General features: G+C 38.5%; 2 protein-coding genes across 2 annotated transcripts in view; both read left to right on the plus strand.

The window, feature by feature from the left end:
* The first annotated feature begins 357 nt into the window (after nt 1-357).
* Nucleotides 358-15,146, plus strand: mis18bp1 (MIS18 binding protein 1). The gene is made up of 16 exons (XM_008400024.2): nt 358-1,270; nt 2,280-2,417; nt 3,115-3,395; nt 5,034-5,107; nt 5,958-6,079; nt 6,180-6,270; nt 8,141-8,250; nt 8,327-8,475; nt 9,420-9,477; nt 9,555-10,242; nt 11,041-11,210; nt 11,941-12,074; nt 13,414-13,556; nt 13,646-13,733; nt 13,811-13,865; nt 14,766-15,146. The coding sequence occupies exons 1-16, from the start codon at nt 505-507 to the stop codon at nt 14,861-14,863; spliced, it is 3,165 nt and encodes a 1,054-aa protein (XP_008398246.1). The 5' UTR covers nt 358-504; the 3' UTR covers nt 14,864-15,146.
* Nucleotides 15,147-15,995: 849 nt separating this feature from the next.
* The window catches only part of tpp1 (tripeptidyl peptidase I), a 17,903-nt gene continuing 17,457 nt past the window's right edge, over nt 15,996-16,441 (plus strand). The window contains exon 1 of the mRNA XM_008400023.2: nt 15,996-16,080. Coding sequence (XP_008398245.1) covers nt 16,070-16,080 — 11 coding nt within the window. The 5' untranslated portion in view covers nt 15,996-16,069. The remainder of the gene's footprint in view (nt 16,081-16,441) is intronic.

The raw sequence follows: 16,441 nt of genomic DNA on the forward strand, positions 1-16,441 counted from the left end.
CATTCAATTTACGTCGGAATTCGTGAAGAAGTCGGAATTTTAAATTTGCTACACATTGTTTGCAGTAGCTCTCACAAACGTATTCTTAAGCGTTACTTTCCATGGGTAAACACCAATTTTAGTTTGTTGAGTTTAGAGTTGGAGGCGCTACCTGTAACATTGATTTTAGACGGACTTTTACATGTATGCCTTGTAAAATAGACAGGTTTCCAGCACGTCTTACTACGGTTGATGCTACTAAAGTGCGAAATCGGTCTTATAAGTCGTAACTCGTTGCACGAATCGCCCCCAGTTTCCCAGATGGCGCTACAATTGATTTTTCCATCCCGAAAAATCAGAATTTCCCAGTTCCGAGTAGAACTAGAACGCAGCATTACAAGCGTCACCGGAACTTTGTCAAAGGGGGTGGGGCTAATATTTTTTGAAAATTGCGGATAGCGGGCTAACTGTAAACTAATATATCTGATTTTGTTCAATAATCTGTTAGATTAATCCCACAGGATTATGGCGTCGTGTCATTTGTTGCAACGCAAAGATCCCTGTTTTCAGTCTCCCGCGAAGATTTTTGCGAAGCTGAAATCTAAAGTTCAGAAAGAGGCGGAGTGTGACAAGGAGCTGATGCGGAAGGTTGGAGAGCAATATGGACATGGAGTCAAAGCAGCGGGTGTCAGCAGGGCCGATGAACCGGGATTTAACCGGGACCCGGCTGGGTTCTGCTGGCCCGAAAAGATGAAGGAGAACAACAGGTTTGCTTTCTGTCAAACTCCAGCGCAGGCGGTAACTCTGTCGCCGATCTCCAGCCCGGAGGAAACCGTCGACTATCCGATTAGCCGCGTCCCACTGCACCAAGTATCCCCACTTAAAGACAGATTTCGTGGGTTCACACGGAGAAACAGAATCCTAATGGAGTCCACATCTGTGTCCCAACTCCAGTCTGGGGTCTTCAGCGATCAGAGCCCAGATGGTTTCAGTAGGATCCAACCCGCAGAGATTTGCGGGAGGAGTGCGTTCAGTAAGGAAGTTCTTTCTCTCAATCCCAAATCTCCATGCTGCGTCTATTCCCCCATAAAGAACAGGCTGAGGAAGAGGAAATTGGATCTGAATGACACCCAGAACCCCTCCAGAACCACCGAGGACTCGGGTCCATCTCAAGCCAGGAGAAGACCTGCTGCCTTTGGGAACAGCGTTGAGAGCAACCCCTGCAGACCGGTTTGGGGTAATCTTAAAAGATTCCCAGAACCAAAAGAATCAGGATCCAATGGACTCAAACGTGAGTTATTCCCCACACCTGTCACTATAACACATTTTGCTGGACGATAAATTGTCCCAGAAGTTATTGCAATAAATTATAATGTTGTTGTCTTGGCACTACTGCTAAACTGTAACTATAACTTAACAATAAAGGCATAAAAATGCAAGAACACATTCTCAAAGAGCAATAAACTTTAGATTCTAACGAACATTTAGCACTGGAACTGTAAGGCATTTTAAATATCCAAAATATATAAACAAAACAACAAATATAATTAATTATGAAGTCTCTGTAAACAAAATGGTCTTTCAACAAAAGAAGTTAGTTGAGATCGAAGCACCACACTGAAGACTTTTATAGTCCAGTTTTTGAGAGAAAAATGATAAATTATGCAAAAGGAAATTATTGAGCTTGTTTTAATTTATTATGCGATTAATTGATTTATTGCTTATTGGGACTGGCCTATTAATCACATCATAAATTAAAATAAGCTCACTAATTTCCATTCTGATTATTAATATTTTTTTGAAGAGCAGTTCTGTTTACAGAGACTTCATAATCCATTTTATTTATCGTTTTGGTGGTGTGTAGTTTTTATTTTAGTTTTATTTATTGTTTTTGTATGTTGAGTTTTATTTAAAATATCTTCTCGTTCCAGTTTTAAGTGTTACTTACAAATTACACCTTTCTGGTCTTTGCAGAGTGAACTTGCTTTCTTATGTTATATTATTACTAATATATCACTTAAATATCCAAAAATAAATGTAAAAAACAACAAAGAAAATTAGTTATGAAGTCCCTGTAAACAAAAGAGGCCAAGTTCAGGCCAGAGTGAAGACGTTTATCATCCAGACTTTGGTAGAAAGAGAGAAAAGCGCAAAAGATTATTTTAATTTGTCATTTAACTAATTGACTTATTACTGGTATTAAGTCAATTAGTATGGTATTATTATTAATACCATATTTTCTGCTTGTTATTATGACTTGGATGAAAACAAATAATGCTGTTTTTCTTTGTTCTGAACAGGTCCGGCTGTTATTCTGGACACAGGCCCCACAATGTCTCCCGCCAAGTTATTTGCTCTGATGAAGGAAAGGGAGAGTAAACGGGAACATCAGCAGATTGAAACCTGCAGCAGAAGGGAGCTCTTTGCAGGGAACCAGAGTACGTACGAGTCCTGAGCCGCAGCATAACGTACCACAGAGTATCAATGAAACTTAATTTATATCAATAATTTAATCTAAAAATTATTTATAGGAGCAACTAACAATTATTTTTGAAATTGTTTATTCTGAAGGTTAATCGGATAGAAAATTGGCGTATTTTACAGATTTTTCGTTAACCACTTCAGTCTATTTTATCCAATAATAGTAATACATTAAAATATGTGAATAAGTTATTCAATTCCTTTTTTTTTTAAATAAGAAACATTTTATTGCCTAAAATGCAATAATATAGCATTTCGTTTGTAAATCTGAACCAGGTGAAGCTGAAACTATACCACTTGAGGAGTTTTTTGGTAAAACATATTTACACAGTATTTATAGTTTTTGTACAGTTTGTGCTTAATTGCTGCTCTCAGTGTGTTTATTTATCTTTAAGTCTGTATGCTCCAGTTAATGATTAATCTATTCCAAAATTAGTTAACAGTCATTTCGATAATCGACTGATCACGATTAATCCGATTATTTGTTTCTGCTCTGGTTTTATTTAACATTCTTGTTTTCTGCATAAACCATAATGCGCTTAATAATGCAGCAATCTGTGTGGAGTGAATCCATACAATATGTAAAATTCACTTTTTAAATTGAGTTATTGAAGAAATAAAATTTTTTTTTCTTATGACATTTTCTTCTGTTAGGAAACCTGCAGGAGTTTAGCGACTCTGACGTCTCATCAACTCATCGCATGGAGCACATGCAGGACGTTCCCTCAGTGAATACTGCTGAGAACCAGAACCGAGCGGAGACACCAGAGAGTCGGTCAGAAACCTCGCAGGACACTCCGATCCCTGCTTCGCCATCCCCTACCGTTTTACTGGAGGACCCGCTGGTGCTCAACACGCCACAGATCTCCATACCGAAGAAAGACGAGGCGGTGTTCAGGCGCAACGTTTGGCCCAAGCAGAAGAAATTCCCATTCGTAAGTAGAAGCAGAAGACAAACTAATGTTCAATAACTGAAGGAGAGGAGGTCATAGAAAAACAGAGTCTTCCGTCAGAGGTTTCTGTAAAAACGCTGTAATACAGACTGCTACAGGAGCTCCTTCTTGCCATCAGCGTCTACAACAAGTCTTTGAAGAAGCTAGACAAAGTAATTTGACAACATCAAGGGAATAAAAAGAAGATAAACCAGTAAAACAAAGAAAATAAAGGGGGGGAAAAAAGTAAAATATGAATTCCATCCATTTTCTTCCGCTTATCCGGGGTCGGGTCGCGGGGGCAGCAGCTTCAGAAGGGAGGCCCAGACTTCCCTCCCCCCAGCCACTTCTTCTAGCTCCTCCAGGAATCCCAAGGCGTTCCCAGGCCAGCCGAGAGACATAATCCCTCCAGCGTGTCCTGGGTCTTCCCCAAGGCCTCCTCCCGGTGGGACATGAACACCTCACCAGGGAGGCGTCCAGGAGGCATCCTGACCAGATACCCGAGCCTCCACTGGCTCCTCTCGACGTGGAGGAGCAGCGGCTCTACTCTGAGTCCCTCCCGGATGACCGAGCTTCTCTCTCTAAGGGAGAGCCCAGCCACCCTGCGGAGGAAACCCATTTCGGCCGCTTGTATCCGTGATCTCGTTCTTTCGGTCATGACCCAAAGCTCATGACCATAGATGAGGGTGGGAACGTAGATCGACCGGTAAATCGAGAGCTTCGCTTTTTGGCTCAGCTCTCTCTTCACCACGACGGACCGGTACAGCGCCCGCTTCACGGCAGACGCTGCCCCAATCCGCCTGTCGATCTCCCGCTCCCTTCTTCCCTCATTYGTGAACAAGATCCCCAGATACTTAAACTCCTCCATTTGAGGCAGGACGACCCCCCTGACCCGGAGAAGGCACTCTACCCTTTTCCGGCTCAAGACCATGGCCTCGGACTTGGAGGCACTGAGCCTCATCCCGGCCGCTTCACACTCGGCTGCGAACCGCTCCAGTGAGCTGCAGATCACGTTCCGATGAAGCCAACAGGACCACATCATCCACAAAAAGCAGAGATGCGATCCTAAGGCCGCCAAAACGGATCCCCTCAACACCTCGGCTGCGCCTAGAAATTCTGTCCATAAAAGTAATGAACAGAATCTGTGACAAAGGGCAGCCTTGGCGGAGTCCAACTCTCACCGGAAACGAGCCCGACTTACTGCCGGCAAGGCGGACCAGACTCTGACACCGGTCATACAGGGACCCGACAGCCCGTATCAAATGGCCTGGTTCCCCATACTCCCGGAGAACCCCCCACAGGACCTCCCGAGGGACACGGTCGAACGCCTTCTCCAAGTCCACAAAACGCATGTAGACTGGTTGGGCAAACTCCCATGCACCCTCCAGGACCCTGCTGAGGGTGTAGAGCTGGTCCAGTTTTCCACGACCAGAACCAGATTTATTCAATTTTTATTCATACTACAAAATTTTGTCATCATTTGGGTTTAAGGAAAACATGACAACACAGCATCACAGTTACTGCCGATACACACGTTCAATGCTCTATTCTTCCAAATATTTGATCAAATCAGTTCTTTGCGATTCGATTCATCACGTAGCTCCTGTCATCATCAGATGTGTTTTTTATTTTTCTTTACAGGAGAGTGTGATTCACCTCAGGAAGTGGTTCCTGAGAAGGAATCGTCAGGGTTTGTTTGTGGACGGGATTCACGTGTAAGTGTCCGTTGCTCACAATGGGGCTGGGCGATACGGCTTAAAAATAAAATCTCCTATTTTTTTCATGCCTGGTCTGATTTTAGTATATATATATATTTTGCTTTTTATGCAAAATAAGAAGTTACAAATGACAAAATATTTTTGAAAAAGTAGATTTTATTTCACTCAACCCTTAGGTGAGGTGTACAATGGCATGTTAAGGCCAGGCTGCGAGGATTTTTGTTTAATTATGAGAATAACTTCATAATATTGGCAAAATAAAGATGCAATTTTATCATTAAAAAGCTTGGACAGAGTGAGCAGCTCAGTTTGTGTTTTTATTTGTCATAATAGATGCGTTCATTTGCACCATCACTTTAAGATCCTGCTACTGGGGATATTTTGATGCTGATATGTTAAAAGATTTAGTATTTTCTTATCTGTTAAACTTGTAAAACCCACAAGATCCTCAGCATTCCTCATTTTAATCTTTTGCTATTTTTTGTGTTGAAGTATTCATAAAATTGACTTTATTCTGTTAAAATTATGTGATTTTAATCTCAGAATAAAAAAAATAAAATCGTATTTCCCTTGTATTTTGTTGTAGCGTTGACCTCAATTCAAAGTCTAAATAAATAGAAGCTGTAAAACAAGATGGCCGCCCTGTGCGTGCTGACATTACGCTGAACTATGGAAACCCAATGAGTGCATTGGTGGGGGAAAAAAATTGGTATTTTCTCAAAGTTTAACCTTCAAAACCCAAAATGTGATAAATTGATAAAGTTGTTTTATCGCCCAGCCTTGTTTCGTACCTTAGCGGTGAGATTTTACAGTGAACTCTAACATTTTGTTTCTCTTTTCCTCCCAGAGAGGAGAACATTCAGTGGAACAGCAACGTCATCACCGAGCGGATCTCCAGATCGGTGCTGAAGACCGTCTCCGGCAGGGTGTACATCCTGATGGGACAGATGAACATCAAACTCGCCTCTGGTAGGAATGAACACCAAATCGTAATGGCCGCTTCAATTGTTTTTTCTAGAAAAGAAAGTGAGCTTGTGTTTCTCTTGATTCTGTCTCTTTGTTCCCTCAGATTTTCCAAAGAAGTTCTTGAAGAAGTTTGTGAATGGCTTCCCTTCAAACTGGAAGGCGATTTATGAGACGTTTCTGTCGGAGTCGAAAGAGTAAGAGGCTTGACAATATGGCTAAAAAATGTATCGCAACATAAAAGTTTCATATCAATCGATATTTAAAGTTATTGATTCATTTTTTTGGTTTAGATCAGTGGTTCTTAACCTTTTTTTAGGTACAGAACCCACCAGTTTCATATGCGTATTCACTGAACCCCTCTGTAGTGATAAATAAAATATTATTTCCCCCCCCCCCAAATTCAAGACATAGGGGGTGACCCAACTACAGTCTAGTTGGGTCACTGCAAGATCATCAATTCTTCTTAAAAGGTAGAGTCTCTGAGAACAGTTCTTCAAAATATAGTCAGTGTTTTCAGCAAAGTTGAGCTGACTGTCCAGGAACGACCCAAGGTATTTAAAATCTGCCACAGTTTCAACAGGTTGGCCATCGAGAGAAACTGGAACCACTTTAAGGTTTTGTTTAGATCATTTAATTAGCTCTACATTCTTAAGAGAAGGAAAAACTAATAATAAATAATAAAGACTTTACGGTATTCTGATTTAGCAATTATATTAGCTGTGTTACCACCCCACGCCACTAGAGGCAGCAGCAACCCCGAAAAGATGAGACTAAGGAGCAGATTTAGAAGTTCACCGAAAGCTACAGAATTTGGTAAAAACTGTGAGCTTTGCTGAAGTAAATAAAGACACAAGTTAAAATCCATGCTGAGAGTGGAGCTCCTTCAATCAGGGCTCCTCCGCAGCTAGGTATTTTCTGTAACCTACATGAAAAAAAGAGAACCCCAGACAATGTATACGAGTTTTCAACCAAACTTCTGCAGAAGGAGAAGACACAGTGAACTGCTCCTCCAAGCCGCTCACCGTGTGTTCTGAAAACCTTCAGTTTGTTTGTCTCTTATTAGCTGAGGAGAGAAAGGTGTGAAAAGGATAGAGGGGGAGAAGCCCACATCCTATCTTTACAATAGGATGTGGATTCAGACAGACAGAGGGGAGACACAGAAACTAAATTAACACATAGACAGGTTTTACAGCTCAGGACTGTCCCAGGAAGATCTAAGTCACCATCTGTAAAAACATGCTTGATTAAGGAAGAACGTGATCCTCTGCAGCAAGTGATAGCAAAGCGGGGCATCATCACAACTTTACGCGAGTGTGTCTTTACCTCCGCGGCAGAGGCTCCACCGAACCCCTGAGTCCGACTCACCGAACCCCTGGGGTTCGAGCGAACCCAGGTTAAGAACCACTGATTTAGATATATGATATGCCGCCAAACTGGTGGCGTGACATTTCCAGTTTTTCCATTTTTAAGCAGTTAGGTGGCAAAATTCTGGGTTTTTGAAGATTTAATTTTTGAAACATCTGGATTTTTATCCCACCAATGGGTTTCCGTAGAGTGATGTCAGCATGCCTGGGCGGCCATCTTGTTTGACAAGCTGTTTTACTGCTTCTATTTATTTTAACTTTGAATTCAAGACCACTGTACAACAAAATAGGCTACAATCTTCTGAAGTTATAATTTGGTTTCGGTTATAGAGATAATTCTTGTAATTTATTTATTTTTTCTGCTGATATTATAACTTTATTCTTGTATTTAAACCACAATTCTTTTATCCTGGTCCTGATACTTCATACAACTCGCAGAAGGGATGGTTGAAACAAAAGCCACTTTTTGGAAATATTTACTGTTAATTATCTTTTAGAAAAGAAAGTGAGCAAAAACAAAATGGATTAAATTTGGATCTGGTATGAAAAAATCTGATTTTATTTTTGAGCCATATCGCTCAGCCCTGACCCGTCGATCACGTTTTAGAGGAAAAACATCTCCTAACATCTATACCCATGCAGCATTTTCATATGATCAATTTCCTTATTTTTATGAGTAAATATTATCTTGTTTCTGCAGCCAGGCAGAGAAGAAGAGCAAGGATGCCGCCATTTTGGTTAAGAATGAATCCCAGCTCCCTTTCAGGCATCAGCCTGTGAGGCAGCAGAAAATAAAATCTGTCAAAACACGTAAGAACAAGATGAACAGATGGGCTGCTGGGCGTCAACATAGATCTGTTTCTGAGTTTTTATTTTCTAATTCCAGCCGAGTCGCTTCCTTCTGCCTCCTCCCTCAACGTGTCTCGAAGTGGCCGGGTCATCAAGCCTCCTCTGGAGTACTGGAAGGGAGGGAGAGTAACCCTGGACGCTCAGATGAACGTTACCATCCACGAGGGCTACGAGGCAACCAGCCCTGTAAGCACACATCACAATGACCAATCACTGATAATCAATCAATCTTTCAGTCTGTTTTTCGTCATTTCTACAACCTGAAGGTCTGATAAAGGGTTAAAATATACGGAGAACCAATGCTGATATCCAGGGACTAAATGATTTATCAGATTATTCAATTATTGAAATAATCATCAACTAATTTAATAACTGATTAATCTTTACCAGGAGAATACAAACTGAAAAAGGCAATTTGCTTAAAAAAAATAACACTCAGAGCAGTAATTAAGCCAAAATGCTACAAAAAAAATTTACATTTTGCATTTAGACTAATAAAATAAAAATTATGTTCTACCCAAAACTCGTCAAGTGGCAGTTTTAGCTTCACCCAATTCAAATTCTGTTAAAAACGATTATATTTGGCACCATTTGATCAATTATTAATCAGTTAATCCAAAAACTAATTGACAGATCAGCCCTACTGAAGTTAAGTTGAGCAGAAAGGGCCGAACTTTCCACAAGCTGCAGATGCATCAAGCGGATAAAGGAAAGGTAAATTAATGAATTTTAAACAATAAAATGTTAATTTACTTTTTTAAGATACTTTTTTTGTGTTTATTTTCATCTTTCAATGCATTTCTGAGGTATAAAAATGGCTTAAGAGGTTAAACAAAAAATCTTTAGAATGTGCCAATTTTTTACTGAATTAATTGCCAGAATAATATATTACTAATTTTTAGTTGCACCCCTAAAAAATTTAAACTAATATGTCTGAATTAAAGCAATTTTGGAAAGAAGAGTTGGCCATAATTTCCTTACATAATAATTCAGATATTAGGGATTCTTGATAGGAGCTGTTAAAGCTCTACTATATGACTTTAAAAAAAATCTGATTAATCAAAAACTAAAATAATTGCTAGTTGCATTCCTGTCCAGTTTCTAAGTTGTTAATGTTCTTGTTCTCGCAGGATATTTCAACGAGCAAGCCCAAGAAGCCGGTGCAAGTCCTCTTCCCCTGCAGTGACGGTACATCGGTCAGCGGAGGAAAACATTTGGCGCTGAATTGGGCAAAGACTCATCACAAATGTCTCCTTTGCTTCCAGGTTTGAAGCGACACAAATCGAGTCAAGACGAGGGCTTCTCTGTACCAGCGAGACGGTTAAAGGCGGACAGGAAGCTGCACAGAGCTGAGACTAACCGGGACCAGACCACTGATTCATCTAATGAGATGATTAGCTATCCAAAAGCCGTTTCTGGCAGAACGAGGCGCAACCGGCAGCGTCCAGGTGCAGAGAAAAGGCCCTGTTCGGACGCCAGTCCACAGAAACGACGTGGACCTGAGAGGTCATCAAAGAAACAGACACAGAACGCCATCAGGCCGCCAACGAGAACATCAGAAACCGTCACAGATCCTCATGAGTCTCTTCCAGTTCGCAATAAGGCATCAAACCGACTGACGTGTGATTACGAGTTGCCGAGCACCAGAAGGAGACGAGCAAATGCGGGGCGCGCTGCGAAAGCTTTGACGAGTTCTGGCAAATCAGAGCCGGATGATGAGGTTTCATCCAGCCAATCCCCAGAAGCTCCGAAGGAGAAAAAGAAAAGCAGAGCAGCGGGAAAAAGGAACGAGGTGCAGGAGAAGAAGAAAGAGAGCAGGTGTAGGAAGGCGTCGCCACCAGCGACAGCGACAAAGCCCTGCAGGAAACGGCAACAAAACAAAGGCAGCGCCGTTGTTCCGCACGAGAAAGACGGAGACGAGTGGACGGAGGACGAGATCCTGAAACTGCAAGAGTACGTAGAATATTCCCAAAACATGCAAAGAATGAGATGAAGCTCTGAGGGGAAAAGGAAATCACTGCAGTTTCATCTGAAATTCAACTGTTATTTCACCAGATATTGGTCTCTGAAATACAGCTGCAACTAACATTTATTTTAGTTATCAATTATGCTATTGATTATTTTGACAATAAATCAATAGGACCAAAAAAAGGAACATTCTGAGGATATTTTAATAACCGCTTATCAGAAATTAATTAAAAGATGAAAGTAAATAAATAAATTCATTTTTTGAATAAAAAAGACATATTACTGCCTAAAATTCAATAATATAGCATTCCTTTAGAGTTTGCTTCATCATTTAATAAATCTGCAACTAAAAAAAATATTTCCATCATCAACATGTGAAAAGTTCAGCCCTTTCTGTTTGACCTAACATTAATACACTGAAGAATTTATTCAGTAATTGGATTCAAAAGGTGATTAATATGAGAATGTTTTAACAGGAATCGAACCAGGTGAAGCTAAAACTGTCACTTGAGGATTTCTGAGTCGAACATATTTACAAAAAAAAAAAATTTCATCTTAAATATAAAGTTTATAGATATTTTTTTGTCAGTTTTGGCTTAATTACTACTCAGAATATAAAGTTTTTTCAGCAAATGGCCTTTTTAAGAGTTTTAAAAAATAAATCAGTTAATCAAAGAAGCTAAATAATTAGCAGTGATCTCTTAAGATTTGTTCACAGTGGCTACTGCGTTCAGTTTCTGCTTGTAGGTCTGTGTGATAATCGATGCTTGTGTTTTTTTCCAGGGCAGTGAGCTGCTATCCCAGACACGTAGTGGGTTACTGGGCGAAGGTAGCGAGGATGGTGGGGACACGTTCAGCTGAAGAGTGCTACAAGCAGCACACCTCCCAGGGAAACACCCAGAGTCCCAAGAAAAGCACCAAGAACTGCAAAAAGGTGGCGGAAAAACCTGCAGGTAAATATGGATGCCTTGCAGTAGGAAGGACCGCTATGAATCTGACTAACAATCTGGAATAACTAGATCTGCACAATATATAACTCTGTACAATATTACAATGATTAAGGACTGCATGGGGGTCATGTTTTTATACATATATACCAATAATTAATTGGATTAATCACAATTAATCAATTATTTAAATAATTCTCAGCTAATTTAGTAATTGATTGATTGTTAGCTGGAGTAAAGTGTCAAAAAAACAAATTTGCTGAAGAAAAATAAACATATTCAGAGCAGTAATTAAGCCAAAACTGTACAAAATATGTAAATACATGTTGTACTTAAGATAAAAAACACCAGTCTGTAAATATGTTCCACCCAGAACTAATCAAGTGGCGCAGTTGTAGCTTCACCCAGTTGGAATTCCCTAAAAGAATGTTACGTTGATGCATTTTAGGCAATAAGATGTTTTTTATATAATTATTAATGAATTTCTAATATTTGTATTAAAAGGCCATAAGTGGTGACATAAAAAAATCTGCAAATTGTCAGATTAATTATCAGAATAATCGACTATAATCGTTAGCTGCAGCACATGGCTGCCTGGATGCTATATTTGTTTGTAAGGGTCACTGAAAGTCAAGAGTCGGGAAAATTTAGGTTTTTGAGTGTAATAAAGGTGTCTGAATTTCTGAGGTATTTCTGTGGTGTTTCAGCGGGCTGTGAATCTTGTGTCCTCTTCCAGAGATTCCTGTGATATCTGCCCGAGTCGGGACTCTTAAGAGGATTAAGCAGGTGCGGCAGTTCCTGGAGAATCTGCCCAGGGACGACGTGGACGATGCTTTCAGCTCGGCATACATGCAGAACAAACGCATGGAGGTGCGTTTTCATCGCTTAATCGGCTGATTCGAGCGATTTTATTTCCTTCCATCCATTATCTTATGGTCGGGAGGGGTGCGGGTGCCTATCGTAACGGGGGAGAGCCGCGGTATACTCTAGTTCGCCGGTCCATCGCAGAAATGTTAAATTCGTGTCTCTAAAATTAAGCCGTTTAAATGTCCTACATTTAAATACATTAATTAAAGTTCTTAAATTTTGCCGTGGCGGAACTAATAATTAATCTAGTAAAGTTTATGTACTTCTTTTCTTTACGCGATTTTCCGTCAGGCAACAGTTTAAGCCGCACACTAACGTCTTCATTACGTTCTTAAAAAAAAAAAGAAAAAGGAACTTTATTAACAACAATGACAGTGACAATTTCAGAGAATACAAAACAAAATCAGCATAAGCACAATCATACCTCCTGAAATTTACAATATTTTACACTTGTTAACATGTAGGGTAAAAGAACGAGATTATTGTGTTCTGTGAACGCTAACTAGCTGTTAATATAACCTTGCTAGCTAGCCAATTAGCGAGCTTGAAGACGTTTTTCTTTGCCACTGCCTCATTTCTGTTGCTAACCCAGACGAAGCTACGCGTATTCTGTGCCAAAAATGCTTATTTTTTATTTAGTAGAATGTACCTATTGAAGAATGTTTACTTCAACAAGTTGTTACTGTTTAGTTTATTCAGGATCTACAGCTATTATTAAATCACTAAATCAGTTTATAGAAATTAAATAAAAATAAAAAAGACATGGAGGACAACATGGCAGAATGCAATTTTAGGTTAAACCCATAATTAACTCAAGTGTAATGTATCAGATCACAACCAGGCACTTAAATTGTTTGGAGTTTCCTAAAATGTTTTATCTGTCCTTCACATTTTATTTTACTATTACTATATAACGTCAGTTTGCATTAAATTCCACAATTGCATACCAAGGAGCAACACAACTATTTTCTGTACCTTACTTTTTGGTAAAGTTAATCTCTTTTCGATAGCATTCCTAGTGAAATGAACATGTATAATTTTGTTGAATTATATATTTTGAAGTAAAATTAAAATTCAGCTGAGAAGAAGGAGATTTAGGAAAGGCAGTAGAGCATGGAACCAAAAGAGAATGGAAACGGTACCATTTCTTCCTCTATAGTTTTCCATTCTTCCATATATATATATATATAAAGTATGCAATTTTCTTTTTTACATTGCTGTGGTGATAAAGGTCTTAAACTTCATTCATAACAGTCTTAAATTAGAGTTGCCGCAACCTGCAGAAACCCTTCATGAAGCATTATGAGCGGGCTTGTCCTCCTTTCTCTGTGTCGATGCTCAGATCCCCTCCTTGTGTTCGAGTGAAGATCACGATTTTGCGATGTCGGACCTGGAGCCTCAGACGCCGATGTCGTCGTGTTTCCCTGAGGCGAAGACGCCTCAGTGTTTGCACATAACTCCTGGCATGCTCGGCTCTCCAAACACGTAAGGCCTCTGCATCTGCTTTCTAACATGAAACACATGGAAAGTACACACAAACGAGCGTCTCACGTTTTATTTTTTCACTTCTAAAGGAAAAATGACGACAAGTACGTCTTCCAGCTACAGAAGAGGATGAAGAAGAATCAGTTTAATGTCCGCAAAACCTCGTCTTCTAAAACGGTACTGACTCCTAGGTTTTCTTTCAAAGATTTACAGGATATTAAATCACACATTTACCTCCTATTTTTATCTTTCAGAGGTTCTCGCCCACACCTTCCGCTAAGCGAACTGTACAAAGATGCGCTAACACAGGTAGGCGTACCTCGCTTAAACCTGTAGAAACTCATTATTTAAAAAAAAATTAATTATGCCATTATAAGTAATTTCCATATATTTTTCACCTTTACTGCCTCATATGCTTAAAGCAAAGCAGCAATAAACTAACAATTAATTTAGATATCGATTATTCTAATAATTTATTTTGTAACTAAAAAAATGAACATTATATTGCCTAAAATGCAACAACATTGCATTTCTGTAGTGATTTTGAACCAGGTGAGGCTGAAACTACGCCACATGAGGAGTTTTGGCTAAAACATATTTACAGGCAAAATATTTTTATCTTAAAAACAAAAAGTTTCTATATTTTAAATGGCTTTGGCTTAATCATTGCTCTAAATATGTTGTTTGTTTAGCAACTGACTGTTTTTGAGTCTGTATTTTCCATTTAACAATTAATCAATGACTAAATTAGTTGACAATTACTTAAATAATTGATTAGTCAGATTAATCGTTTCAGTCCACGTAGATATATATGTAAATGGCACATTTGAGATGTTTTCCTGATTTCAGTTCAGAAACATTTTAACCCAAGTCATATGGCTTAAAGGCAAGGCCACAAAATACTGAGGAAATGGATGTGCACTTATATGACGTCAATAAATAAATTTCTTTCTCTCATTCTTCTGGCATTTAGCAAATAGAAATTATTTTAGTAATTCTAACTGACCTGAAGCAAGAAAAGTTTTGTCTGATTTAACTTTATGTGGTACATATTAGACGTCTCTAAACGTCACATTAAAGGTGGTAAAAGGTTTGGAAATTATTTATAATCGGTTCATTTTATTTAAACCTCAAACATCTGGCTTTATTTTATTTTACATGAAACAAACTCCAGTTTATTTGCCTTAAATCTGTGATGTCTCTGTCCAGGAAAGGACACGTTTTTTGTGTTCGAGATGTTCCCCGAAGACAACGGCGAAATTTCCGAAAGCGATGAGGAGGAAGACTTTTACTTCTCAGACAACTGATCTGGACTCATGGAATAAATGTACAAATATCTCAGGATTTTTAGTTGAAATTCTTTTCAGGAAACTCATAAAATCACAGTGAAGGAGTAACGTTTAACCTTCTGAGAATTTTCTTAGCAAATGCAGCGAGTTGGACATTTAAAGACACTTCTGTTGCTGGTTATGATCTGAAAAGTGATGCTCTGGCCTTCTTGTTTACTGCTGTAAATATATTATTTCTTTAAAATCCTTCAAAGAACCAGTTGTAATTATCTTTTTGAATAAACATTTTTCTATTCTTTCAGTTTTTGTTGATTTGTAATTAAATAAACTTGAAGGCAAAATACATCTGATATGTTAAATTGTGTATTTTGGACCAAAATCTTTGAAATAAACTAAATATTTATTTGTAAAAAAAACCTCAAATGATCAGATGATACAAATATTCTTGTTTAGGTATTTTTGTGAAGTTGCATCTGTCAGTATAAAGATCTTGGTTGATGATTTTTACTTGCATTTAATCTGAAATTAATCTAAGTTGACTATCGGTTTCTAAAATATAGCCCCTATTTCAAATAAGGCTTGAAATCCAGTTTTAAAATCTTTGAGCAAATTTATCATATTTTTATCTGACATTAAACACTTTTTCTTGCCTTCATTGTGTAACAGAAATGCTGTATACATAAAGACTGGCTGATCTAACTTAAATTCACTGAGTTAGGTCAGGGATCTGTAACCTTAATAGCCTAATTCAACTAAAAGAAACCCCATAAAACTCATCTAGAGCCACAGATAAACATATCTGTTATAAATATTTATGTTTAGAAAATGTATCTTAAAATAAAGCTTAAAATTATCACATTTTAAGCTTTAAGATAAAATTATTTATGAAAAATTTTGCAAAAAGAAAAAATAATCACATGGATACCAACCGAAAAAATAGCAAATGATAATTCATAAAAAAAAAATTGTTTAAAAATATAATTAATTGATATTTTATTTCATAACTTTCAAATGTAAAAAGAAAACATCGTTTTGTGTTATCTTTCATCGGGAATGTAAACGATAGGAAAAAATAATGTAATAAAAATATTTCGGTGTTTAGAAAAAGAAAAGAAAAAAGATCGTCAGCAGTCACGTGGAACCGCGTCACGTGACACTCCTCTATAGCCGCTCATTAAAGAGGACACAAGCTGACTTTAAACAGCGGGAGCAGCCAAGGACACCATGAACACAATGTAAGTGCTTGTAACTTCTGACTTTTTAAAAATACATTTCATAATTTAACTACAGTCGGAGGGTTTCGGTGAAACTGAGGCGCGATTGTTTGTTTTTAATTTTGTAATGTGACCCAGATTGAACGCTGCCGCCGCAGGTCAGAGCTGAAATGTGTCTGTAGTGTTAGAAGATGAAATGTTTCTAAACAGAGTTTCTATAAATGAACAATTCCTGTTAGAAACAGATATTAAAGGACAGCAGCAGATGTAAAAGAATGTCTAACAAACTGTTACGGTCACTGACCTCTAGGGGCTCTCTTTTTTTGAGAGAGCTCTGTGTTTTTTGTTTCAGCTCTGCCTGATTGCTGCAGGTGAAGTGTGT

This window comes from Poecilia reticulata, linkage group LG22, assembly GCF_000633615.1.
Source record: "Poecilia reticulata strain Guanapo linkage group LG22, Guppy_female_1.0+MT, whole genome shotgun sequence".
NCBI classification, from domain to species: domain Eukaryota; kingdom Metazoa; phylum Chordata; class Actinopteri; order Cyprinodontiformes; family Poeciliidae; genus Poecilia; species Poecilia reticulata.